General features: G+C 49.7%; 8 protein-coding genes across 8 annotated transcripts; 3 read left to right on the top strand and 5 right to left on the bottom strand.

Moving 5' to 3' along the window:
• Nucleotides 1–1,872: 1,872 nt before the first annotated feature.
• Nucleotides 1,873–3,845, top strand: CTAM01_13404 (uncharacterized protein; the record flags this gene model as incomplete). The annotated part of the gene is made up of 5 exons (XM_060529408.1): nucleotides 1,873–2,030; nucleotides 2,107–2,532; nucleotides 2,608–3,338; nucleotides 3,426–3,530; nucleotides 3,628–3,845. The coding sequence occupies 5 exons, from the start codon at nucleotides 1,873–1,875 to the stop codon at nucleotides 3,843–3,845; spliced, it is 1,638 nt and encodes a 545-aa protein (XP_060376053.1).
• A 183-nt stretch (nucleotides 3,846–4,028) lies between these two features.
• CTAM01_13403 (3-oxoacyl-(acyl-carrier protein) reductase) lies at nucleotides 4,029–4,796 on the bottom strand (the record flags this gene model as incomplete). Its single annotated transcript, XM_060529407.1, has 1 exon — nucleotides 4,029–4,796. One exon carries the CDS (start codon nucleotides 4,794–4,796, stop codon nucleotides 4,029–4,031), a length of 768 nt encoding a protein of 255 aa, XP_060376052.1.
• A 1,054-nt stretch (nucleotides 4,797–5,850) lies between these two features.
• On the bottom strand, nucleotides 5,851–6,141 carry CTAM01_13402 (uncharacterized protein; the record flags this gene model as incomplete). The annotated part of the gene is made up of 1 exon (XM_060529406.1): nucleotides 5,851–6,141. One exon carries the CDS (start codon nucleotides 6,139–6,141, stop codon nucleotides 5,851–5,853), a length of 291 nt encoding a protein of 96 aa, XP_060376051.1.
• Nucleotides 6,142–6,889: 748 nt separating this feature from the next.
• On the bottom strand, nucleotides 6,890–11,604 carry CTAM01_13401 (uncharacterized protein; the record flags this gene model as incomplete). Its single annotated transcript, XM_060529405.1, has 3 exons — nucleotides 6,890–8,587; nucleotides 8,637–11,470; nucleotides 11,571–11,604. 3 exons carry the CDS (start codon nucleotides 11,602–11,604, stop codon nucleotides 6,890–6,892), a joined length of 4,566 nt encoding a protein of 1,521 aa, XP_060376050.1.
• A 2,468-nt stretch (nucleotides 11,605–14,072) lies between these two features.
• CTAM01_13400 (S-methyl-5-thioribose-1-phosphate isomerase) lies at nucleotides 14,073–15,236 on the top strand (the record flags this gene model as incomplete). Its single annotated transcript, XM_060529404.1, has 1 exon — nucleotides 14,073–15,236. The coding sequence occupies one exon, from the start codon at nucleotides 14,073–14,075 to the stop codon at nucleotides 15,234–15,236; it is 1,164 nt and encodes a 387-aa protein (XP_060376049.1).
• Nucleotides 15,237–15,392: 156 nt separating this feature from the next.
• On the bottom strand, nucleotides 15,393–16,708 carry CTAM01_13399 (uncharacterized protein; the record flags this gene model as incomplete). Its single annotated transcript, XM_060529403.1, has 2 exons — nucleotides 15,393–15,586; nucleotides 15,655–16,708. 2 exons carry the CDS (start codon nucleotides 16,706–16,708, stop codon nucleotides 15,393–15,395), a joined length of 1,248 nt encoding a protein of 415 aa, XP_060376048.1.
• Nucleotides 16,709–18,581: 1,873 nt separating this feature from the next.
• CTAM01_13398 (uncharacterized protein) lies at nucleotides 18,582–21,598 on the top strand (the record flags this gene model as incomplete). Its single annotated transcript, XM_060529402.1, has 4 exons — nucleotides 18,582–18,629; nucleotides 18,751–18,779; nucleotides 18,840–18,957; nucleotides 19,034–21,598. The coding sequence occupies 4 exons, from the start codon at nucleotides 18,582–18,584 to the stop codon at nucleotides 21,596–21,598; spliced, it is 2,760 nt and encodes a 919-aa protein (XP_060376047.1).
• Nucleotides 21,599–21,985: 387 nt separating this feature from the next.
• Nucleotides 21,986–23,410, bottom strand: CTAM01_13397 (prenyltransferase and squalene oxidase; the record flags this gene model as incomplete). Its single annotated transcript, XM_060529401.1, has 3 exons — nucleotides 21,986–22,258; nucleotides 22,334–22,635; nucleotides 22,696–23,410. 3 exons carry the CDS (start codon nucleotides 23,408–23,410, stop codon nucleotides 21,986–21,988), a joined length of 1,290 nt encoding a protein of 429 aa, XP_060376046.1.
• Between the last annotated feature and the right edge of the window lie 443 nt (nucleotides 23,411–23,853).

Genomic DNA, 23,853 nt, shown 5'->3' with positions numbered 1-23,853 from the left:
CGATCCCAATACGAAGTTCGCGAACATCAGGGATATCCATCGGGCTCAAATCGAAGCGGGTGAAAAGGAGGTTATCACGGCTGAATCCAGCGACTCTGAATGCCCTAGTGAGGCTGGCAGCTGTATTGTAGTGGGTGTGGTTGAGGATCAATAGTTAATAGTAATGAGGAGGTTGGGTTGTGATCCCATCGTTTTTGTGGTGCCAGAAACAGGGGGGTGCCAGGAAGTGGGTATGTTGACTTAAAGCATGGAATGCATTTCCACACGTTGAGTAAACCTTGACTTCTCGCGGGGTTATACCCTCTAGATGTTGGGTTCGAGTACTTCCGTACGCCTCAGGATTTCAAGGAGTAAATGGTGAGCGATTGAGGCAATTTTCACACTCTTTCAGACCTACTAGTAGCATTCGATTGCACCGCATGAATCAATATGCAATGACAAGTCCATATAGTGGTTCAAAATGCCTCGGCGGATTGGTCAAATTGCTTGAGTTGGTTGCTTAAATATGAAAGATTTTTCTTTCGATGAGTCCAAACCTCAAGACTGCTGGGGAACGATTTTTGAGAAGCTATTTCAAATGCTATATCTGGCTATTGCGAGTCCTGTGACTTGCCCATTTTTTGCTTACTTGGTTAGATCCTGAACCTGTCGATGCCAATATTGGAATCAAGTTGACGCAGTGGCCTCTGTAGTGCATCAGAATGTCGCAAACTCGAAATTCGTGCTCCTGGATTCATGAGTCTTTGCTTATTCAAAAGTCGATTTTAGCTTTCATAAATAATTAACACAACTGACATTCAAATAAAAACTCGACTCTGAAGATGAACGAGCAACTTAAGCTTCAAGTTGACACGACATCAACTTATTGAAAAGTTTCCAGATATTCACCAATTATGCAGTTTCAGTATAATAGCGACGTGCTGACAGTTCAAGCATTTCGAACTTGGCGTAAAACTCATTCATTAATCCTTGGTTTGAGGCTCTGAATGATAGGACGGTATCTCAGCCCGTACGCTTTTGGGGTGGATTCACAGATTGAATCTTGCCCTCCTATGGAACATGGATAGAGCTTCTATCGTTGACTCCTTGCGTATGGGGAGCATAGAGACGTATCCACATTTGATTACTTACACTTATAATTGAATCGTCCTCCCACTAGTGCGTCTCTGAAGATCGATTTGTTTCAATCTAGTTAAAAGGTTGTCAACTAAGGTAGGCACATTCCTTCAGCGTACCTCAAGCTCGAAAGTTGGCATCACGCAGTCCTTGACGATAGCAATTCAATGCGGGCAGCCTTTTGTCCCGGATGAGCAATGAAATTATTCGCGAAGAGTCATTCATGATCTAGGGTCCTATGCCAGGAAACTCGTAATGTCTCCTGCGTTTGGGGTACGGCGCTTCTTGGAGCCTCTCGGTAAAGTGGGTGTCGCCGTGCCGGTGACTTTGCCCAAGTAACCTGCCAACTATACCTCACTTTTCTCAGATGGGTGACAGTAAATGTTATTTTTCCTAGGTACTTCCTCCTTGGTGGCTACTCCCAATCACATATCCTGTCGCCACCAACACAGAACGAACCTCAGCTATCACGCCCCGAGGCCCCACCCCCGCATTTCAGCAGGACATCCCGACACTCCTCATGCTTTCTCAATGAAACCTCATGGTGGTCCCGGGGCCTCTATACAACTTTTTTTGGAAAATTTGCAACCCAATACCTCCCAGGGTTCGGCCATCGTAGTGTCTGTCTTTAAATATGAGCCATTTGGGCGAGCCCGGGACGCTCTTGAGACCCCTTCTCCTCACCCGTGATCATATCATCCATCTCACTTCGTTTCTGCTCTCGACTATCGTGGTATTCTTTGCAAAAGTAACACGATGTCAATCTTGCCTGTTCAGGAGATTCGGCTGCAAGAAGATGTGGACACTAAGTTGAAAGAACAAACGCTGGGAACAGTTCAGCTTCGCCACAATGAAACCAATGAAATCATTCTGGTACCCACGCCCTCAAATGACCCCAACGATCCTTTAAACTGGTGAGTGTTGATTCATTCCCAATTGCTACGAATACCACGAATTGAGGGAGACTTGCGCTGAATCATAACGTACCAGGTCACCAACACGCAAATACTACATTTTTTCGCTGACATGCTTTGGAATTTTCTTCGCCCATGCCGTCATTGTCGGGCCTGCTGTTGCCCTAGAGTTGATCACTCTCGAATTCTTCGGCCCTGGGCCTGACACTGTGCCAAACAAAATTGCTAAAGCATCATACCTTCAAACCGGGTGTTCACTCATGATTGGTGCGGGCAATCTTATTTGGGTGCCTCTGGCAATCAAATACGGCAGAAGGCCCGTTTACATCGCGTCCTACCTTTTACTTACGGCAAGTTGTATATGGAGTGGCGCAGCGGCTTCTTTTGGCAGTGCACTTGTTGGCAGGCTCTTTCTCGGCTTTGCTTGTGCTGCTGCAGAAATCGTCGCACCCTTGACAATCACTGACTTGTTCTTCTTGCACCAACGCGGGCGTGCCATGGTGTCAGTCTATCCTTCTTTGCTTACATCCCAGGAGCGCCTTAATTAGGATGAATCGATTCTGACAATCTGCATTAGTATCTACACATGTTCCTTATCTGCGGGTGTGGGTGTGGGCGTGGTGTTTTCGGGCCTGATCACACAAACTTACAGCTGGAGGATGATATTCTGGGTATTTTCTGCCTTCGTCGGAACTTGTACGGTTCTAGTACTGTTCACCTTCCCCGAAACACACTATCGAAGGCGATATGCAACGGAGCTAGAGGTGGTACCATCCAGACACGAATCCACCAAGCCGTCTTCTCAGTGTCTTGAGAACCCTCCTTCTTCTTCGCACACGTCATCTCCATCGACGTGGAAGACCTATTTGGCGACTATGACAGTCTTCTCGGGGACTTACACCAGCGAACCTCTACTGGCTCTGATGTTCCGTCCTCTTGTCGCCATTACTTTGCCAGCCGTATTCTGGGCGACCTTAATCAACGCAATCACCACTGGCATGATCGTTGTGATATCCGCGAACTTCTCGAATGCTTTCTCGACGGTCTACGGTTTTCATACCTGGCAATCCGGTTTAACGTATCTCTCTACGATATTTGGCTCCTTCCTAGCCATCTTCTGCGGGGGACACTTCACAGATTGGATGGCAGACAAACTGACGATTCGGAGTGGCGGAACCAGGATCCCCGAAATGCGGCTACCTGCAATGATAATCAGCTTGATCACGGGTCCATTATCATGCATCTTATACGGGGCAGGCTTCGAGAAGAAATTACATTGGATTTGTCCCACTATTGGTATCGGCCTTGGTACGTTTATCCGCCTTCCTCTCGGTCTCTTTAGACACGCATATGTTATGGAAGGGATATTGGGGCGTCACAAGCTAACTTGGATAGTAAACTTCACCACTGTTCAGTCAAACAACGTGGCTCTTGTGTATATTCTTGATTCTTATCGGCCCATAGCCGGTGAGGTTATAGTAACGCAGTCTTTCTTCAAAGGTAAGCCAATTCCTGAGATGTGCCTATGGCATATTTGTGTGAGTTACGACCCTCGAGGGGGCGTTTCTTTGGGTTCATGTAGCTGATGTTCCAGTAGCCGTTTTTGGATTTCTTCTCAGCTTTTACGTGAATGTTTGGGTCCAAGAGTCAGGATATCTCTCCGTATTTGGAACCTTAGCGGGTATATCGGCGGCTGTGTTCTTGTCAACCATACCCTTTTACTTTTTTGGAAATCGAATGCGACAGGCAACATGGAAGTGGAAGTTTTCCAGGCAGTTCCTGCACTGGCACCCAGATCGGGAGGTCGGCGAATAGGCTACTGTAGTAAGCGCTTCATTCAGTGCCCGCAACATCCTTCGTCGCTGTGGGTAGATACTCGGGCGATACTTGGAAGGACGAAGGCAAGAGGGAACTAGAGACTTGTTCGCTTTGTTTCAACATATATGCCTTAGGTTAACGTGACAATTTTCTATGGCTTTTCCGACAACCTCGTCACTTTCAGTCCATGTATAGCCCCCCATTGACGAACATGTGTTCTCCATTGACCCATCGGGATCGTTCTTCGCAAAGAAACGCCACAGCATCCGCTATTTCTTCTGGCTTGCCTAGCCTTTTCGCCGCCGGCGTTGCTTCAATTGTAGGCCCTAGGACCTTCATGGCTTCCTCTCCGGCACTCAAGAACCCGTGCGTCGCAGTAGGGCCAGGGGACACAGCATTGACGGTGCACCCATATTTTGGGGGAAGCTCTTTTGCCCAAACCCGGGTGAAAGAATCCACCATCCCCTTGGTCCCGGCGTAAATAGTTTGTAGAGGAGGGGCAGCGCGGGAGCTAATGGAACAAATGTTGACGATGCGTCCACTTCCGCGGGTAAGGTATGGCAGAGCCTGCTGCGTCAAGAGAAATGTTCCACGACCGTTGAGATTGACCAAATAATCCCAGTGATCGAGCGTTTGTTCCTCAAATGGCAAATTGATGGCAATTGCGGCGTTATTGACAAGAATGTCAATGTGACCATAAGCCTCAACTGCACCTTCTATCAACTTCCTCGGTCCGTCCACAGTGCTAATGTTGGCTTCGATCGCGATTCCTGGGGTGGAAAGTGCCGCCACTGCTGCGGCCGCTTCATTTGCTAGGGAGGCGTTTGGGTAGTTGATTACGGCGTGGGCTCCTCGAGCGCTGAGCTCCTTCGCTATTGCATGCCCAATACCACTGCAACTACCGGAAACCACGGCAATCTTGCCCGCGAGACTCTGGTTTGCGGCCATGAGGGCTGAGCTTGAATGGGGAAGGGTGTGGTTCCAGGCAGATTCGCAATCTGATAAGCGGACTTTATGTAAATACTAGCAGTACTCAATTTTGAAATGTTTGACAGCATCATTTGGAACCTTCTCAAGTTGTAACACATATGAACCTCGTATTATTCAGCCCAGAACCACGATGGTCGCTTGCCCCGGCTCGTGTCGATCCCCCGCTCCCGCCCCTCAAACCCACTGCCGACGTGGTATCGAATTCCGGCACGGAAAGTGGGGGATGGCGTGGAGTCCACTTGCCGTCCCGGCGTTCGGGTCTTCAAGCAATACGGCAGAATAGTTGCGTCGTCCGTCCGACGTGCCTCACCTGGTATCGTCTGAAGGGGTGGTCTGAGATAAATTTGCTCGGACCCGGGGTCAGTGATGAGACCACACTGCAACTCGCTCGAGGGTCAGCAGTTAAAGCTACTGGGGGAACAAAATTAAGAAACTAAGCAGCTTTTGCGGATATTAAAAAAGCAATATGGGATGGCCTGGTCAAGCAAATACTCACTTCTTACATGCAAACTCATCGAAGCCTATTTGATGCGCATTTAACCTCTCTCTTTGGAAATCAGATAGGCATTACACCACACCCACAGTGCTTGAATATGATGCAAGAATAGCAACTCTGTGACCTTCGAGGAAGATATCGAAAATATCAATATGCTAAATCAATTCTGACGACGCCCTGTCGTTGGGTTGAAAGGTCCTGAGTACTTTGTGGGTCTAGAATGACTCTAGGTAGATCATGATACCAGAGGGTCTTTGTGCCATTGTCGTACCCTACTCGTTGGGGAGATGAATCAGAATTTCAATATGGGTGTTTATGTGGTCTGAGAATCTTTTGCCACATACTCGGCACCAGGAGCATCATAAGCCCATCTCAAAACATGTGTTCCAGCCGTTGACTTTACAACGAATTTCATACTATTTGTTACGTCTTCGCTTAGTGTTTTGGGTTGACTATCATCAAAAGATGCAACTCAGTTACTATATTCTCAAACCCAACCAATGCACATCACTAACGTCACATAATCCCTGTAGTGACACGCATAGATTCCCAAGACTCAAATTTCTTCCCCATGTTAGCGGGTGTCTTTGCTCCAACCCCCGGGCGATCCTTGGCCCAATCCTGCAGACCCGCCTTGCTCATTCCCGTGTACTTTTGCAATTCCTCCTCTGAAATCTCAACTCGGTTTCGGTCTTGCATGCGTTGATAGAGTGATCTCTTCTTCGACGTTGATATTGGCATAGACTCGGAAGTTTGGTGCTTTATAAGCGGCGTTTGACTGTCGGTTTTGATGAGTTGATCAGACATGTTGATCTGAACGCGTGTGCTTCAGAGAAAATGGTTTGTAGACAGCTCTCGATCCTGGTAGCGGGAGTTTCGTTCAGAGTAAGTGTAGGCGGAAGGCAGTCTTGATATGATTCGGTTCTGAGCAGAGGACAATCGATTAACAGTCTTCGAGTGATGCGCTGGCACAAATCGTCTTTTCTTGGCGCCAGGTGATTATTGTTTTGATTTGTTGTAGACTCAAGTTGAATACATGTATTTTCTCTCTAGAGGAGCTGTCGTAGCCGATATTTATAACTGGATCTTCCAGTCGCCCAGGTGCATTGACACAGTGAATAAAGTGCCGGCCACTTCCGTGGTGACGAATGAGGCCTTGTTAGTTGACTACTTTACGGCGCAGCGGGGAGCAACGCCCAGCTGGTCACGAGGACTGAGGCACAGCTCAAGCACCTTCCTGTCCTGGGCTCGAAGTGGATATGTTGGTCGCTTGCAAACACGTATTGGCTTGGTAGCCATCGCGGAGCCTCAAAGTGGAACGAGCGGGCAGTCACATGGATTCGTCGGGCAACGTGAAGTTGTCGCAAGCTGGTAGGGGGAGAACGGCAACCCCGAGAAGAGCGGCAGCGCGCTTGCCGGCACGGCCATAAACATTATCTCAGCTCACTATTCATGGAATCCAATGCGAATTGGCTTCGACTTATTCACGTTGTATTCTTCATTATCTATCATACACAGCCAGGTAAATGGCTGGAGAAAGACATCTATCGCATCATCACAGTAAGATCCGATGATGGAACTCGCGCCGCTCGCTCTCGAGAACCAATGGACCACCACTGGGTCCGCTAGCATCTAGACTTAGGGTCACCCGCTGCAAGTCAGCAACGACCCGTACTGTCTCGCCAATGTTTTGGTAATCGATCTCATGATGACCAGCTGTCTCGTCATTCTCCTCCTTCTTGACCTCGCGAATCTCCACATTGGGGTAGGGCAGCCGTCCTTCGCGCAGCGGGACGATGAGCACGGGAACATGCAACTCGGATTCTCCAAACTTGGCGTCCGACTTGTCTACTCCCAGACTCTTGAAGTTGCCGCGCTTCCGGCCGCCGATGAGCCATGTGTCACCTGGACCAGTCACATCAAAGCTGAACTCGTAGTCCCTATTGATGCCTTTGCCATCACTGACAGCCGTGTCCCAGATGCGAGTCCAGCGCAAACGTAGATTAGCAGACAGCAACTGGTTGACGGCCAGGGTCGAACCTGCTATTTGTTCGTCGGGTGGCGGAAGCTGAATGTCGACCGAGTGGAAAACGGGAATGGAGGGGACGTCGACAGGGATGAGGATTGATCGACTGATAGACTCGATTCCTTTGATGGTTAACTTTGGATACGTTGACTGCCAGGAAACAAGGAATGCTTGAAGAGCTTTAGAGGTGTCTTCTTTGCCGCCCGGGACTGTGCCCAGACCTCTGAAGATATTCCCTGTTAGTAAAGGCGATACGAAGGCCGTAGAAACCTCGCCGAGGAGAGCAGCTCGCTCCAAGTCATAAGCCGAAAGGCTAGACCGCACCTCTGCCAGTACGCGGTTGATCAAAAGGCCTGAGAAGGAGGAAAGAGGAGATTCTTCGATGTACTTTGACAGGGAATCTTCAACAAGGGCAATAATCTCATCCAAGACAACGCTGTAATGAAGCTTAAGATACAGGGTCCGCTGGGTCTTGGGTGTGGTGTTGCCTGAAGCTTTGCGTGTGATCTTGTAAAGCAAACTGGCAGGCTGCTTCGGAAACACCATGATGGACTTGTTTGGTGGAGCTGCAGAATGGGCAGAAAAGACATCTGAGTCGATCAGATGTGTTTTGAACACTCTGAGTGGGCTCAACGAGGCTGTTGAGACGCTGAAGCGGGAGAATAAGGCGTTGTGCTTGAAAACGTCCTGTACATTGACGCCCAAGGCGAGTGCCACTGGGACTGAGAACACATTGGAGTATGTGAAAGTGCCCTCGTCTGTAGTGTACGTTATTTCGACTCTAGCCGATATGCTCGGAACATCTTGCTCGATGGTGTACGGGAAACGCATTTTGATGGCGGACGACGCGGAGATGCTTCCGAAGCGGAAAAGTCCGGCCTCCAAAGGCTTCTCGTATTCTAGTGTAGGTCCAAGAAACGTTGCTTCGGTTGAAATGATTCGAAGGCCGCCAGTCGATGGCTTGACCGAAAGCTCACAGGACTTGATAGTGTTCCATCCCGTCAAGAGTTCCAAATCAAGTGAATTGTTCTTGTCCAATTGAATGTCTCTTGCCGCCGTTAAGCGACAACTCAAACCGCCAGTGGGGCGATAGAGTTCCAGGTCGGGAAGACGGAAGATCTGCGCCGTCTTGCTGGGTGTTTGGTTAACATCCCGCTCCCAGTGTAAGTCAACTTTGTTGCAAATCAAATCTGCCCGGTCAATCCTGTAGTGACCGGCGACATTTGTCTAGCATCTGTTAGTTCAGCTTCTCTCTTATCGTCAGCATACTACTTACAGTGCTGGTAAGCCGCAACTCGTTGATCCCTGGCTTGAGAATGTTCGCTTCGGAAGTGTGTAACCAAACCTCCTTTGTCCCCCCGGATGACGTCCTGGACAAGCGTATGGCGGCCTTCTCCAGGCTTAGGTCATCTATGAGCAAGCTTCTTAGTTTAATGGTGAGAGAGAAGCAATCTTTGCCGGTGTGGTAGGCTGGATGCCCGACAACTTCGACTTGGGTGAAGAGATGCCCCAGAGGCACCCTGACCTCGTTGGAAAGGGTCTTAGCTACACTCAATACCTCATCGAGAAAGCCAGCGATGGCACTTTTCTCGGGGTACTGAACCTCCGAGTGAGCTACAAGCGAGGGCTTCTTCTGTTGAAGCCTCTCATTTTCTGCGGCTGCTGCCTTCGTCAAGAGCTTCAGTCCCACACGAACAAATTCATCCTTACGCTGAAGCTCTTTCAGACATCGAGAGTACATGACAAGCATGGAAAGCTCCAATAGGCTCCAGCTGTTCTCCCCGAAAAATGGAGTGGTCATGTAGAAGTAAGAAGCGGCCGGGCCGTACTCGCCAAGGTGATACTTGAGCACGGCGAGATCGGCCATGCTTGTCTTGACTGCATGAGTGTGGTTGGCCACGGTGTAATGACGCAAGGCCTTGTCCGTGAGTGTTTCGTACAGGCGATAGAAGTCGTCCCGATTGTCGAGGGCAGTGTGGAGAAGACCGTTCTCGATACCAGCCAGCCCTATACAGAGCGGATCCGGGTTGTCTGTCTGAGACTTGTGATCATCCCCGTCGAGATCAACGTCTTCAAAGTCGTTGCCATCCATTTCCCCTAGTACCGGCGCAGATGTCCATCCAATATCCCAGCCTCGTTTCTTTCCGCTGCCTTGGAGGACGTTCCTAGACAGAGCATAGAGCTCTGCCCGACGCGCAGCGAGTTCCTCTAGGCCAGCTTTGAGAAATTGGGCGTTGGGTGCTGTATTGTCATCAAGGTTGGGGCCTGTTCCCCCGGGAAACACTCCAGGACTGGGCGGTGGTCTGGTACTTGTATTGGAACCCGTTCCCACACGCAAAGACGAGTTTCGAGCCGGGTGTAGCATGGTTTTCAACTCTGGAATTGATGACTTTGGCTCATGGCCGTCGGAGGGAGTCAAACTCGATGGGGGGATGGGCAGTGCTTTGCTCGACGTTTGAGCAAGAATCTGCTGCGCGACGGAGAATGCGAATGATGCAACAAGATTATCAATAGCCTCCGCCAGGACGGGGTTGAGAATTGGGGAATCTTCCTCGGTAAGCTTGTTCTTCAGCGCAGCCAAGATGTCGGCTCTCATGACTTGCGAGACAGCCGGTACGAATTCTAGGGTCCTTCGGCAGATCTCAGCCAACATGGACAGATTTTCGGCTTCATCTGTCTGCTTTGGGGGCGGCGCTTGCGGTGCAACGCCGTGAAGGACAGACTCTTGTTGCTCTCTAAGCTTTGCCAGGAGATCTTCCCTAGTTGACCAGGCGTTGCCAAGGCGGAGCAGCAGCGATATCTGTCTCGCAAAGATGTAGCAGCGAAAGTCAAAGACTGACACATTATTGGCTACTATCATTTCGCGGTACGGCTTCTTTGTGGCGCTAATAGGGATATCGTCGAACTTGTCGGTTTTGGAGGCATCCGTGGCCTGTAGATCAACAGGCTGGTCATCCTCTAGAGAGCCGTCCTCAGCACCCAGTGCGGCAACGGCAGCTTCAGCTCGCTTCACGAGGTCTTGCGTGTGACTCAACAGAGAGCCCCCATGGGTCTGGGGATCTCCGGAGGTGGCCTGTTCTTGGATGACTGTGTCGAGACCGACACTGAGCTCGTCGTAGCCAACTAAGGCATCCTCTACAAGACCGACACTCTCGAACCCACGCGCAAGACCCTCCTTGAGTATGAAGAAGGTACAGAAGTTCCAACCCGGTAGAGCCCGCTGAGCATCCTTCTCCTTGATGTCTTCCTCGTACTGTGACACCCTCATGTCAAAGGATGATAGAATCAGCTCCTTGAATTTGCCAACGAGGTCATCCCATGCGTTTTCGGCATCCTGACGCGACTCGGTATAACCGGTTGGCGTGGCAGGAACAACTCGAGGCAGTACATCGTATGGAACGTCGTTGATGCCGATACGGATCTGGGCCACACGATCGATCGCGCCCTTGCTAGAGCTGTTGAAGTCGGACCGAAGCTTCTCCAATAATGTGGAGGATCCGGAGCCCCATCTTGACGATCTTGCTTTCTCGGCAGCATCGAGGCCCTTTCCGCTGACCCTAGGTTGATTTGCCGCAAAAGTGTTGGGTATTACGACATGAATAATCAGGAACTCAAATGCATCATGGTTCTCTTGTGTGTTCAGCTTCCGGGTAGACTGCGAAGGCGGTGTATTCTTCTTGATCCATTCTCTGATTTCTGCCCTTGTTTGGGACTTGTAGGTATCGCTGTCGTCGCATCGAACGAGCAGGACTTTGAGGTAAGGGGTCCGCCTCAGGCCGGGTATTTGGTGGCGCCGTTCCTTGCCAGGCTGTCGCGCCGCTATCGTTGGGGTATCGGAAATATCTGAAGACGTGCTTTTGCCTCCGATAGACTGCGTTTGGAAGCCATCGTCCTTTGCGCCGGCGCTTACTGACCGGCGGAGCGAAGGGGAGATGGTTGGCGAGATTGGGGCAGCTGGGTCTCCGCCAGCGGGCGTGAGCTCTACGTGGAGGGTATCGATCGAGCGCAAAGGTCCAGCATGCGACTGCCAATGGAGATTTCGAAGGGGCAGTCGTGGAATGAGGCCCGGGGTGACGAGCTTGTAAACGTCGTGGGGATCGAAGTACTCGACTGCGAATAGCATGCTTGGTCAGTTGGGGGGAAGCGCAGTCAAGGTACGACTAGTAGGCCAACGAGAGAACAACGGGATCATGAGACGCGTAGAGCTTACCTGTGACTTTGGAGGTTGAAAAAGGCCGCTCCATCTTGAACGGCTCCTCCAATTTGGACTTTTAAATTACATGGTCCGTCGCAGCTTCATTTACTAAATTGCGCGGCGGGTGGGTGCCGGTCGAATGCAAGGTGTACAACTCGCCTCGGTGAGGTTCTAGCTTCGGTGGAGACGCTGGGCGCGATTCAGCGAGCTTGGAGCTGGAACATCAAAGGGGTTCGGTCCCGTTTGTTGGAATTGGAGCCTTGGAGCACTGGACGGGAGGATGGGAGCTGGCGAAATGCGCCAGCCAACGGCGGGATCCCCTAGTCGGCCCCGGCCTAGGGGTACCTAGGAACCTCGACAATGTAAGGTAGGTAGGTACAAAGGTAAGTCAAACCACCCACTTTTAGCCCACCCCCCCTTTTGGCCTACCCCAATTTCCTTCCTAGCTACTAATTAAAAACCCTATTTATAATTTTTAATTTAATATAATAATTATAAAAATCGTCTAAATAAATTTCTTTTTTATATATTTATTAATTTATAATTAATAATATTATATATTAAAAATAAGGTTTAATAAGCTCTTAAAACTATTAAAAACGGTCTTTTTTTAAAAGAGCCTCGATTATATTTAAGGTTTTTAAGTTAATATTTCGGAATTATAAAAAAGGTTACTAAATAAGGATAAGGGTATTTATAAACCTTTAAAAGCTTTTTTTATAATAAAAAGATTAGCTAATTTAATAAGTTTAAATTTAATATACCCTAAGTATTATACTAATTTATTAATAAGTTAAAGAATTTACTAAATAAATTCTAATATTTTAAGGGGATATTAAACTATTTAAAAAGAGATAGATTAACGTTTTTATTAAAAAGAATTTATTAATAAAGGTTTAGAGAAGTTATTTAATAAATTTATATTATATTAATAAAGCTATTATTAATATAATTAAATTATAGTTTAAATTATTTAATATATTAGAGATTAGTAGTATTAAATAAGTTAATAAGTATAATATAAATAAGACTAATATAATAAAAGATAAGGGAGCTAATAAGCTAGTTTTAAGTATAATAAAGGCTATAGTAATATAAAAAAAGAGCTTAGTTTACGTATTTAAATAATAATTATTAAATATATTTTATTAATAATAAATTTATTAAATTACTAGTTATTTATAAAAGAAAGTTAGTATAATAATAGTAGTTTTTTTTTTAATTTAATTTTTATTATAATTAGAAATTTATAATAATAAATAATAATTAGATAACTAACGAAACTACTTTTTATTAATTAAAAAAAGTATTTTTATTATAAACTAAGACCCTCTTTATTAAGGGGTTTAGTAAGCTAAACTAGTTTTAATTATTAATATTAAATAGGTATAGGAGTTATATAATAATAGAATTTATATAAGAATATTATAAAAATAACGTTTACTTATTATTTTTATTACTATATACTTTTTATATCCTCTAGCTATTAAATATAATTATTTTTAAACTTTTTAAATTTTATTATAAAAAGGAGCTTAGTAAAGAGAATATAGTAAATAATTTTATTATTATTAAAAAGTAGTACTTTTTAAGCTATTATTAATTTACTTATTTAACTAGTTTAATATTATTAAATATATAAAGTAAGTAAAAAGTAATTAGATTATAGCTACTTAATATAACTAAGCTACTTCTTAACTTAATAATCTTATTTATATAAGTTATATTATTTAAAAAGGGTATAGAAGCTAAGTAAATAATTAATAATATTAATAAACTATTTAACTAAGTATTAATAACTTTTATTATTAACTAGTTAATTTTTAAAAAAGTTAGTAAGCTTAGTAATTATTTAAAGCTATTTATAGAGCTTAGTTTAAATAGTATTATTTAATAATTATTATTTAAAAAAATAAAAAAAGTATTTAATAAGTAAGCTTATTACTTAGCTATATCTTAGTACTAAATTCGATTTTTAAAAGTAAGAGTTAAGTATATAAAGCTTAGAAAAAAAAATATTTTAATAAACTTAAATACTAAGTTTATAAGTATTTAAGATATATAAAAAGCTTAAGAGGATTTTAATAACTGTTTAGTTAGTCCTAATTAACCTATAGGGGTTAAATTATTTAATAATAATTTTGATTATATTATTATAGTAGTAGAAGGTAGTTAATTAATTAATTATAGTTAATACTAATATTTTGAGACTATGTTGTTGGGGTGGGCTAAAAGGGGGGGTAGGCCAAAAGTGGGTGGTTTGACTTAGCTCTGCCTCCGATGATTCCCCGAGAGCGGTGTGCTACCCAGTGCTGGAATGATTGGCCCAAGATGACGCTGCTTGCTGAACGTCAATGGAGGGGCACGGCAGAATCTTTTTTGGTTTTGCTTTGGGGAGAAATGCCCCTCCTCTGCCTTGGATCAGGAAGCGATAAAGTGCCCTATATTTCTTGAAGTAAAAGACTTGAGCTTTACTTCTTTCTCCAACAGCATCATCGTAATTTCTCTGTTTTCGCCATGTCTGGACTCCAAGCCGTCAAGTACACTCGGGGTCGTCTCGAAGTCCTGGACCAACTGAGACTGCCTCATGAATTCCACTACGATGAGGTGTCCACCAGCGAGGAGGCCTTTGACTGCATCAAGTCGATGAGAGTTCGTGGTGCCCCCGCCATTGCTATCGTCGCCGCCCTCGCCCACGCTGTCGAGCTACACAACGGCAGCTGCACCGCCTCTTCATCCCAAGATGCCGTCACTTACATCGACTCGCGTTTGGATTACCTCAAGGAAAGCAGACCGACTGCTGTCGACTTGACCAATGCTATCAACCAACTAAAGGCTCGCGTTAGGAGCGCGCCTCAGGATGATTCCAAGACAGTCATTGCTGCATACATTGAGGAAGCCGAGAAGATTCTGCAAAAAGACCTTCAGACCAACCTGTCTATTGGTGACCATGGAGCGCAATGGTTGAGAGAGGTCGCTGGTGCTTCACCTGATGCCAAAGTATCTGTCCTCACTCACTGCAACACTGGCTCTCTGGCAACATCTGGTCACGGAACCGCCCTCGGTATCATCAGAACACTTTGGTCCAACAACCTTCTAAAGCACGCCTACTGCACCGAGACAAGACCCTACAACCAGGGTAGCAGGCTGACCGCCTTTGAGCTTGTTTACGAAAAGATCCCCAGCACTCTCATCACAGACTCCATGGCTGCCGCGCTGTTCAACTTGCAAAAGGACAAGATGAACATTGCCGCTGTCATTGTAGGTGCCGACCGTGTCGTTCGCAACGGTGACACTGCCAACAAGATTGGAACCTACCAGCTCGCCGTCTTGGCCAAGCATCACGGCGTCAAGTTCATTGTTGCGGCTCCCACCACCAGTATCGACCTCGAGACCCAGACCGGCGCCGGCATCAAGATCGAGGAACGCAAGGGGGAGGAGCTCACGCAGATTTCCGGTGCTATCGTCCAGGCTGATGGCAACGTCGATATCGCTCGTACAGCGCGTGTGGCGACGGCGGACCAGCGCATTAACGTCTGGAACCCTGCTTTTGATGTTACTCCGCACGACCTGATCGATGCTGTTGTTACGGAGAAGGGTGCTGTTGTCAAGAACGACGAGGGTCAATTTGATTTCCGTCACATCATGCCCGAGAGATGGGCGCAAGTGGTCGCCCAGTGATGGGAATCTCTCCTTTCAAGCGTAGATGATGATGATATTTGTTTTGCGTTAGAGACTGGAGCTGGAGCTGGAGCCTGATATATGTTCAAAATTGAATTTTGTCTATAGGGGATATAGCGTATTAGCAGGACACTGCTTCAAGATTGTCGCATGATACTAAGCAGAGTCCTTGAGAGCATGCAGGATCAACTTTTGGTAACCTCCCACGGATTCCTCAAGCTCAGCAACGGTGATGTTTTCGTTGCGGCCATGTGCAACCAAAATCGTGCCTGGTCCATACAGGTAGCGAGTGTGCGAGCCCTTGAGGTTAGGAATGTCAGTTCCATAGTTGGCCACAAGGGTGTCAAATCCTGGATGATGAGTCGTCAGTAACTATTCAAACTGCACAGGTTGCTTGATTAAAGTGCATGGGTCTCACCATCAACGTCACAGTTGGCCTCCACCACGCCATATCCGTGGGTGCAGGTCAACTCGAGGGACTCGGCATCGGTTTCGTCGAGAATCTTCTGGATTCTCTGTTTGACAATGTTGCCGCCGTCCTTTTCGGGGCCAATGGCAACCCGAACCGCGATCCTTGCCAGAGCAGAGGCAGGAATGACATTCTGAGCAACGCCGCCGTTGAACTGGCCAACATTGACGGTGGTGTTGCCCCACTTGTCAGTGCTTCCGAGATCTGTCGTGATAATCTTGGCGAGGGCCTTGATCATGATTTCGTTGGCCGACTTGCCGAGCCATGGGTAGCCAGAGTGTCCAGCGACGCCCTTGGCCGAGATATCGCAAAAGACACCGCCCTTGTGACCGCAAGCGAGCTTGTTCTCTGTAGGCTCTCCGAAGATGACGGATTCAAATTGCACCGGCGGGTCGGCTGCCTGGAGGGAATCGGAAAAGAAACGCATTCCATCGCCAGTGTCCTCCTCACCAATGACAAATAAGAGCATGGCATCTTCGGGGTTGACTTTGCCGGCCTCGAACAGGTCCTCGAGAGCAATGATCTGAGCCGCAACACTAGCCTTGGCGTCAACGCTTCCTCTTCCACTAATACGAGTGTCGGGAGTGATTTTGTCATCGGATATGCCGTAAGGAATATGAGGCGGCACAACATCGTAGTGCGAAGTGACTACAACGCGAGGTGTGGGCTGGCGTTGGTTCGTCTTCCAGGCCAGGACATTGAACCTCGGGGTCTCTTCCGTGTTGTTGTTGCGCGGTGGCAGGAATTGCAGAGAGGAGACATAGCCGCGGCCGGTCAGATAATCGACCAAGAACTTCCCGGCGGCGCTCTCATTGCCTGAGATGGAGGGGATCTCAATGAGGGATCGATGTAAAGAGATGAGGTCGTCGCGCCAGGAAGGAGCGGCGGATGAGGGTGAGTGAGGCGTTGGCGGGGAAGATTCGACGCCGATGGGCTGCTGGATGCGAGAGGCGGCGGCAAGGGAGAGCACAGAGCTCAAGGTCATGAGCTGAGAGACACGCATGGTGGTGGCGGAGCTTCAAGCCTATAGAAAATCTGGCTGCTTTTGACGGCTCACAAGCATTGATCAAAGGATGTAGGTCTCAATTGGAGAGATTGGTCGCCGCTACAAATCATCAATGGCCGGCGGCGGGCGCGAGAGTTTCCCGGAGACTTGGCTATGGTGCAACCGCAAACGGAGCGGTGTCGGAACGAAGTGGGCGGAGATCGACCTGGTAAGGTAAGCCTGGGAGCTCAAGCCTCAATCACGGTGACGGGAAGTGCGATAAAGTGAGCGATATGAGTGATAAGAGTCAGATATCTGCAGAGTGCAGGCTGAGGTGCGAGGTCTGAGAATGAGGTCATTCCATCCCAAGCTCCCGTCATTGGCTCCAGCCACGAGCACGGACTGTTCCCCGTCAGCCACCCCCATGTTCCCGCAGGGGCGGGAGATGATCCAAGCTTTCCAGGTTGGTCCCTCGATCCAATGAGATGGCGGTGGGGGGAGAGAGCCTCATCAGTGCAGTCTCAGCGAGCGTCTCAGACAAACGAGGTAGACTTGGGGATAGTGATGCTTACACACATTTGGATACTGGAGTGCTCGCAATCCACTTGACTGCACGGCTGCCGTCTAGCTGAGGTGCTGTTTCTCCCGCGTCAGGCTCCCAATGGTGAAGAATATCATTAGTGGTAGCAAGCGATGTGCCTGGTTTTAGGTACCTACCTAATTATGAGCCGCCCATCTTAGGTACTTAGTCTACCTTAACCAGCCTCTACCGCCAGTATCAAAGCTCTTGTTGCAATCTGTGCAAAGCGACTGAAACGAAACGTTCTAAGATGTGGCCAACGTGACCATCTCTTATTTGCAAACGGCCAAATACTATCCTTCTTGTACCTAGGTAATGACGCTGAGCACAGCTGTCTTTAATGGTTAATCCAGGCGGTCCGAGGCACTGTAAACCAATGACTAAAGCCCAGTCAAGAACGAGATACGGGGGTGCGTAGACGGGAGTGTCCAATCTGGGGAGTTCAATGGCAGTTGGCAGTGCTAGATATTCCTTACCTTTGCAGAATTCCACGCCGCTGAGGGAACAGGTCCGCCCGCTCTTTCCCCGGATCTGCCAATCTTGGGCAAACTCAGTGGACATCGAGTTCCAGTCTGCACCCCACCAGGATTTTACCTTATCATTTATGTAATTGTTGCAACTCTTTCCTCGTCTTGAGGTGCCTACCCAGGATTCCTTAGTATGTATCAAGGTACCTAGATATCTAGGTACTCGAGGTGATGTGCCTTTGGTCGTGTGTCCACCGCTGGGCGACCCACTTGGCCGCTGCTCCTTGCCTCTCTGGGACGCAGTTGGATTGGAGCGCTGAAATGGGGGTACCTCCCCCAGGTACCTGGTCTGTTTCGTTCCCCGTCCTCACTTCTCGCTCGCCTTGCCTCGCCATACCTAACGCTCCTTAGCAGCAATCCAGCAACCGATTGATGAGCACCGCCTGCGGTAGTACACTACCTTTGCAGACAGGGGCCGTTTGTGAACCCAGCAAACTTCCCCAGCCATTGCATTCCACGATCCTGGAGCTACCAACCTCAACTTGCGCTCACCAACAGCTTCAATTGCTACCCCGTGATCCCTTCCACCGATCTTTCCCACGCGCACTCGACTCCTCGCAGGCCCATTCGATCCGTTCCGCCCATCTTGTCCCTTCTAGATGCAGCTTGCACTCTTTGCGCGCCACCGTGGGCTCCCGAAAGTCGATCCTAAACCTCCTCACGCTTGCCTGGACCCAAACCCCCATTCCATAAGTCTGTCGAGTCTCGCCTGAGCCCGTCCGCCCACTTTGCCCGGCTTCGCTTCGGTCGGCTTTGACGTGCCTGGTCATCGCCTTGCGGAGGGATGCAGGCCAACAGAGGAAACGCTGAGGCCCTGGGTCGCAAGGCCAAGGTGCGTCGCCCAAAAAATACCACTATCCATCATGCCACCCATCTTTTTGTTTCGCAGTCCTCCCAATCGCCCTGCGTCGTGTTCCACCAAGTCGGCCATTTGGCTAATACTACTATGACAGCTTGCTCGCTCGTACCAGGAGCTCCTCGAGTGAGTTCCACTATCCGCCCGCTCCGGTGTGAATCCTAGGCTAACCTCTGCTGCTTCCAGCGAGTTCTCCAACAAAGACCTCAGCTCCGTCGGCAACTACACTCTCGGTCGTCTCATCGGAAAGGGTTCCTTTGGCAAGGTTTACTTGGCCTCCCACAAGCTCACCAATGGCTCCAAGGTAGGCAACGGCCGACATGCGTGCTGGGACAATACTGTCGAGTCTGGGCTGGTTATACTCATTGACTGGGGTATAGGTCGTCCTCAAATCCGCAAATAAAGGCGACTCGAATCTCGCACGCGAAATACATCACCATCGACAATTCGTCCATCCACATATTGCCAGGTTGTACGAGGTCATAGTCACGGAGAATCTGGTGTGGCTGGTGTTGGAATACTGTGCTGGTAGGCTTTATCGTTTTATTGCTGATACAGAAACGATAATTGACAAAGACTCGATAGGCGACGAGCTTTACAACTACCTCCTCGAACATGGCCCTCTTCCCGTCCACAAAGTCCAGAAGATTTTTGCCCAACTCGTTGGCGCTGTCGCATACGTACATCAACAATCATGTGTCCACCGCGACCTCAAGCTGGAAAACATCCTGTTCGACAAGCACGAAAACGTCAAGCTTGTAGATTTTGGTTTCACGAGAGAATACGAGGGGAAAGCGAACTATTTGCAGACATTCTGCGGCACAATATGCTACTCGGCACCCGAAATGCTGAAAGGCGAAAAGTACGCTGGAGAAAAGGTCGATGTCTGGAGTCTTGGCGTTATCCTATATGCCCTACTATGCGGAGAGCTACCGTTCGACGATGACGACGACAACGTTACACGTACAAAGATCCTCAGCGAGGAACCGAAGTTCCCCGACCATCTCCCAACTGCCGCCATTCCGTTACTCAAGTCTTTGCTCTCTAAGCGACCCCTACTCCGACCCTCCCTCCCCGACATCCTCACCAATCCTTTCCTTGCCGAACATTCCCCAGCACAACAAGCGATCCTAAAACTGCAAAGGCCTCCGCCTTTTTCAACGCATCTAGAGAAGGAGACTCTTCAGCGCATGCGGGGAGCGGGTGTCGATATTGACTCCGTCATCGAAAGCGTGCTTGCGCAGCGCTGTGACGCTTTGGCTGGCTGGTGGACGCTGCTCATTGAAAAGGAGCAGCGGAAAGTCAAGAGACGAGAGAGGAAACGGCGGGAAAGAGAGGCCGAGAATAGGAGCTTGCGCCGTCTGTCCGCCGCATCCAGCAGACTCGAGCGGATTGCGCCTGTGTTGCAAGAGGTCGATGAGGACGGCGGGCTGACAAACCGCTTCATCAGACTTGAAGACGGCCCTATCACACCACGGACAAGAGGCCGGTCAGAGAGAAGAAGCGCGCATTACGCCGACTTGGGGGACTTGCCCGGCCTGCCCGAGCACAGCAAGGAAAACGGAAGTCCCGATACAGAGGAACCACCTCCACCAATCGATAAGGACTCAATCCGGTCTGCCAGTACGTCTAGACATCGTCGCCCGGTTCCGCCCCCTAAGGAGGGCGTGATCCGCAGCGCACGATCTCGGGGTTCGACCCTTCATCTAGTGACCACTTCGGAAGCTTTGGCGGCTAACGGGACGCCAGAGCGACCACCTGAACAACAACAAAAGGTTCGCAAGAAGCCCTCACAGGCCATCATTGCGCATTGGAAGAACTGGACACACTGGTTCTTCGAGAACACCCGTAGGGGACGGCACGCGAATAAGAGAGGGAGTCACTCAACGCCTAACCTGGTCGATAAAAACGGCAGTGTTGCCGGCAGCAGCAGTAAACACTCCAAGGACACGAGTCCTCGGCCGCAGACGAGCAAGTACCCGACAACGGATGCTGGCGTACCTCAAGGAAAGGCCGGATTGCCTCGTGGCGTAGTGGCTAATGGCCATGCCAACAAGGCACTGCCAAGTCACGGAGGATCTGGAGGCTTCAGCAGTCCGGCCTCTGGTGCAGGCTCTGTCCCCACGCGGGTACCGTCCCGGATCACAACATCTTACAAGCGACAATCGCTGTCGCCGTCTCCCATGACCCCACGAACTACGATGCGGCGCTCTTCGGCAGGGTTGAGGGGCCGAAAGTCCACTTCTTCATCGGTCTCGTCCATTCGTTCGATGCCTCATCATCATCACTCTCATTCCAAAGCTTCATCAACAAGCTCAAACGGATCGGTCTCGACTTCCATGTCCAAGAACACTCTCCAGCGCGGGCAGTCGCCTCATCACTCTGTCAAAGTTCTTCCAGCGACTCCCACCGCGACCGCCTTCCCGTCGAATATCCGTCTAGTTCGAGGGCCAGGTCCCCCGGCTCCCCTTGCTCTATTCAATGAGGGCATGCCTCCCCCACCGGTAACGTCAGGAATGCAGGCTCCAGGCTCGCCTAATCCCTTTGCCCTGGGAGGGGGCATCCAATTTGCCAAGCGAAAGCGGAACATCTTCAAGGGTCCGATGCTGGCCTTTGGCGGAGGTGGCAGCGCAGGCGGTGGCGGAGGAGGGGGCGGCAGCTCGCGAAGCACAAGTTCCAACCATTCACGCAGTGCAAGTGCTTCTGGACTCGGACGACGGTCGGGCGAAGCTCCCATCCAGGAAGAGGAAGAAGGCGAAGAAGCGGAAGAAGAAATCGAGGAGGTTGACGCTTTCAGCCCCGTTGTTGGGGGGCCAGGAGAGCGCATCGAGGAGCAAATTATTGAAGACAGCGAGACAGAGGCACTAGCAGAGCAGGCGGAGGAGAAGGAGGAAGATGCTCCTCCGGTAACGCCAAAAGCATCAGCCGCCCCTGTCCCGACATGATCAACACCAACTACCCTTTCTGCCGTCCATCAAGGAGGATGGCCACCTTTTTCTCCTCAAATACAATGTTTACTGCGAGTTTGATCAAACACGCTCCAAGGAACGAGTCCAGGCAAAAGCTTTCATAGTGTTTTTCTTTTCTTTTCTGTATATTCCCCTTTTGGCGACTTGTACTATACTTAGAGGATACCTTGTACCAAACAAAGGGTGTTGATATTTCTTTTGCAGTGAAGATAAAACCTCGAGTCAACGCTTGATGTATTTCTCTATAATCATGCCTAAACCTCGCTGTTATTCTGTCATTGTGCTTTGCCTTAGTTCCCAGCCTCCCGTCAGCGAATGCGCGCAAGTAGATCACATTACGCCGAGATATAGCGTCTATCAAGTTCAGGTCTTCTTGGTGGCCTTGGTAGTCTCGATGAGCCCGTTTCTCGCAAATATGATATTACGCATAGTCGCGTCTGTCGCGCATACGGACGCATCGAATGGCTTTAGGTCTGCGTCTCCCATGATGGCGAGTGCAGCTAGGCCAAGGAATCCGTGGAAAATGTCTGGCGGGCCTCCAGGATACTTAGAGAACCCACCGATGAGATGCTGTGTTTTTTTGGTGATGAAGCGTCGTGACGGCTCGGCGTCAATGAGATCGGTGTGACCAAGCATCTTAAAAACGTCAGCAAACCGTGGCCCTTGGCAGTCGACAATCTATATTCCTTGTACCTGTAGTGTCCCTCCTACCCACCAGCAATAGCATGTGTCCGCGACCTTGTTACACCTTCCATTGAACCCAACGAAGCGCAGGTTTGGATCCAATGTCAGCTCGCTCAACGACGCGGGCAGCGCAAAGTTGGCATGGTCGGGATCGTCCGAGTCGTCTTCTTTCTCGAGGTATTCGAACTGGCGGTACACCAGGAACTTGACCAACAGGGACGCATCAGGGACGCCTTGCTGAAGTATCTGGCTGTCGTGTGGAGTTCCACTCTGGTCTGGGGGTCGATCGAGGAGGACCAGCGCGCTGACGGCGCACCATGCGTAGCCAGCTTCAAACCTCATATCAGCTTCACGTATTCAGCATCATCACCATTGTAGCAGGAGCGTACCATGAGACTCGTTTGCATGGGAGCTCTCAGCGACTCCACCGTCATAGGTCTGTCCTTGGCGGATGTGCCGAACGAGGCCATCCACGTCAATGTCCTCCACCCAGTCCTCGTCTCCCTCCTTGGCATCGCCCCGTAGAGCCCACCGTATCGTGGCGGCCAGAAAGCATAGCCGCATGTCCCTCCCGCCAGCAATGGCCCCGTCGTCCAGCACGAGCTCGCCAAAGCTGCCATCGGTCCTCTGCAGCCGCCTCAACCACCGCAACGTCGCAACGCGATCCACGCCCGCAAAGGCGCTCTTGGCTTCCTCTGGCCCGTCCGCGACAATGGCCAAGATCAACAGCGCAAAGTATGTCGAGGCCAGGTTCGCCGAGCTCGCATTCCTCGTTTTAGGCGTTGCCTTTTCAAAGTCCCAGCCGGCGTATAAGTCGCTTGGCAGAGCATGGTTCGGAGAGCCGCAGAAGCCGCCGCCGGGGTGGTAGAGACCCAGAACGAACTTGCGCGCGGCAGCTCGGTCGGCGGATGTGAGGAGATGGGGGGCATCCTTGGTCGGCTCGGAGGGGGAGAGTATGTCGAGGGCGGCGAGGATGAAGAAGCTGAGAGCTATGCGCGTGCTGTCGGACGACGTATACTGGTGCGGGAGGAAGGTCTTGTGGCAGCGTTGCCAGTATTTGATGTGCCTCGCTTTCTCGAGCGGCATGACTGTGTCGGCTGCCATCTTGGCCGTGATGGATTCGAGGATCGCAGTCGGGTGGGAAGAGTGTTGGTGGGGTTTGTTACCTAGCTCCGGGACGTTTGGTCAAGTGAACAAAATCCCCCGATGGTTTGCAGGACCTTTCATCCCACCTCAACCCCCAGGCCAGCATAGGACACAATCAGGAACGGACCCCACCCCCCACCAAAGCTGCACCTTCAGCTTAAGCAGGTTTAGCTCAGCGAGCTGCTGGAAAGAACGACAGCGCTAGCAGGGAGGAGGTCCACTAGAAGACCGCTGAACGGCGCTGAAGCCTCGCCCCGTCTCAATTGATGAGACGAATGAGAAGCTCCAGATCGATAAGCCTCGCAGCCACAGGGTTACCTAGGTACTTCGCTTCGTTTGCTTGCTGATAAGACATGCGCTGGACTGGTGGTCCATTTCTTTTCTTGTCCGACGCGACTGCG

This window comes from Colletotrichum tamarilloi, assembly GCF_030869305.1.
Source record: "Colletotrichum tamarilloi strain Tom-12 chromosome Unknown Scaffold_94.1, whole genome shotgun sequence".
NCBI lineage: Eukaryota > Fungi > Ascomycota > Sordariomycetes > Glomerellales > Glomerellaceae > Colletotrichum > Colletotrichum tamarilloi.
This window is presented reverse-complemented; position numbering and strand designations above follow the sequence as displayed.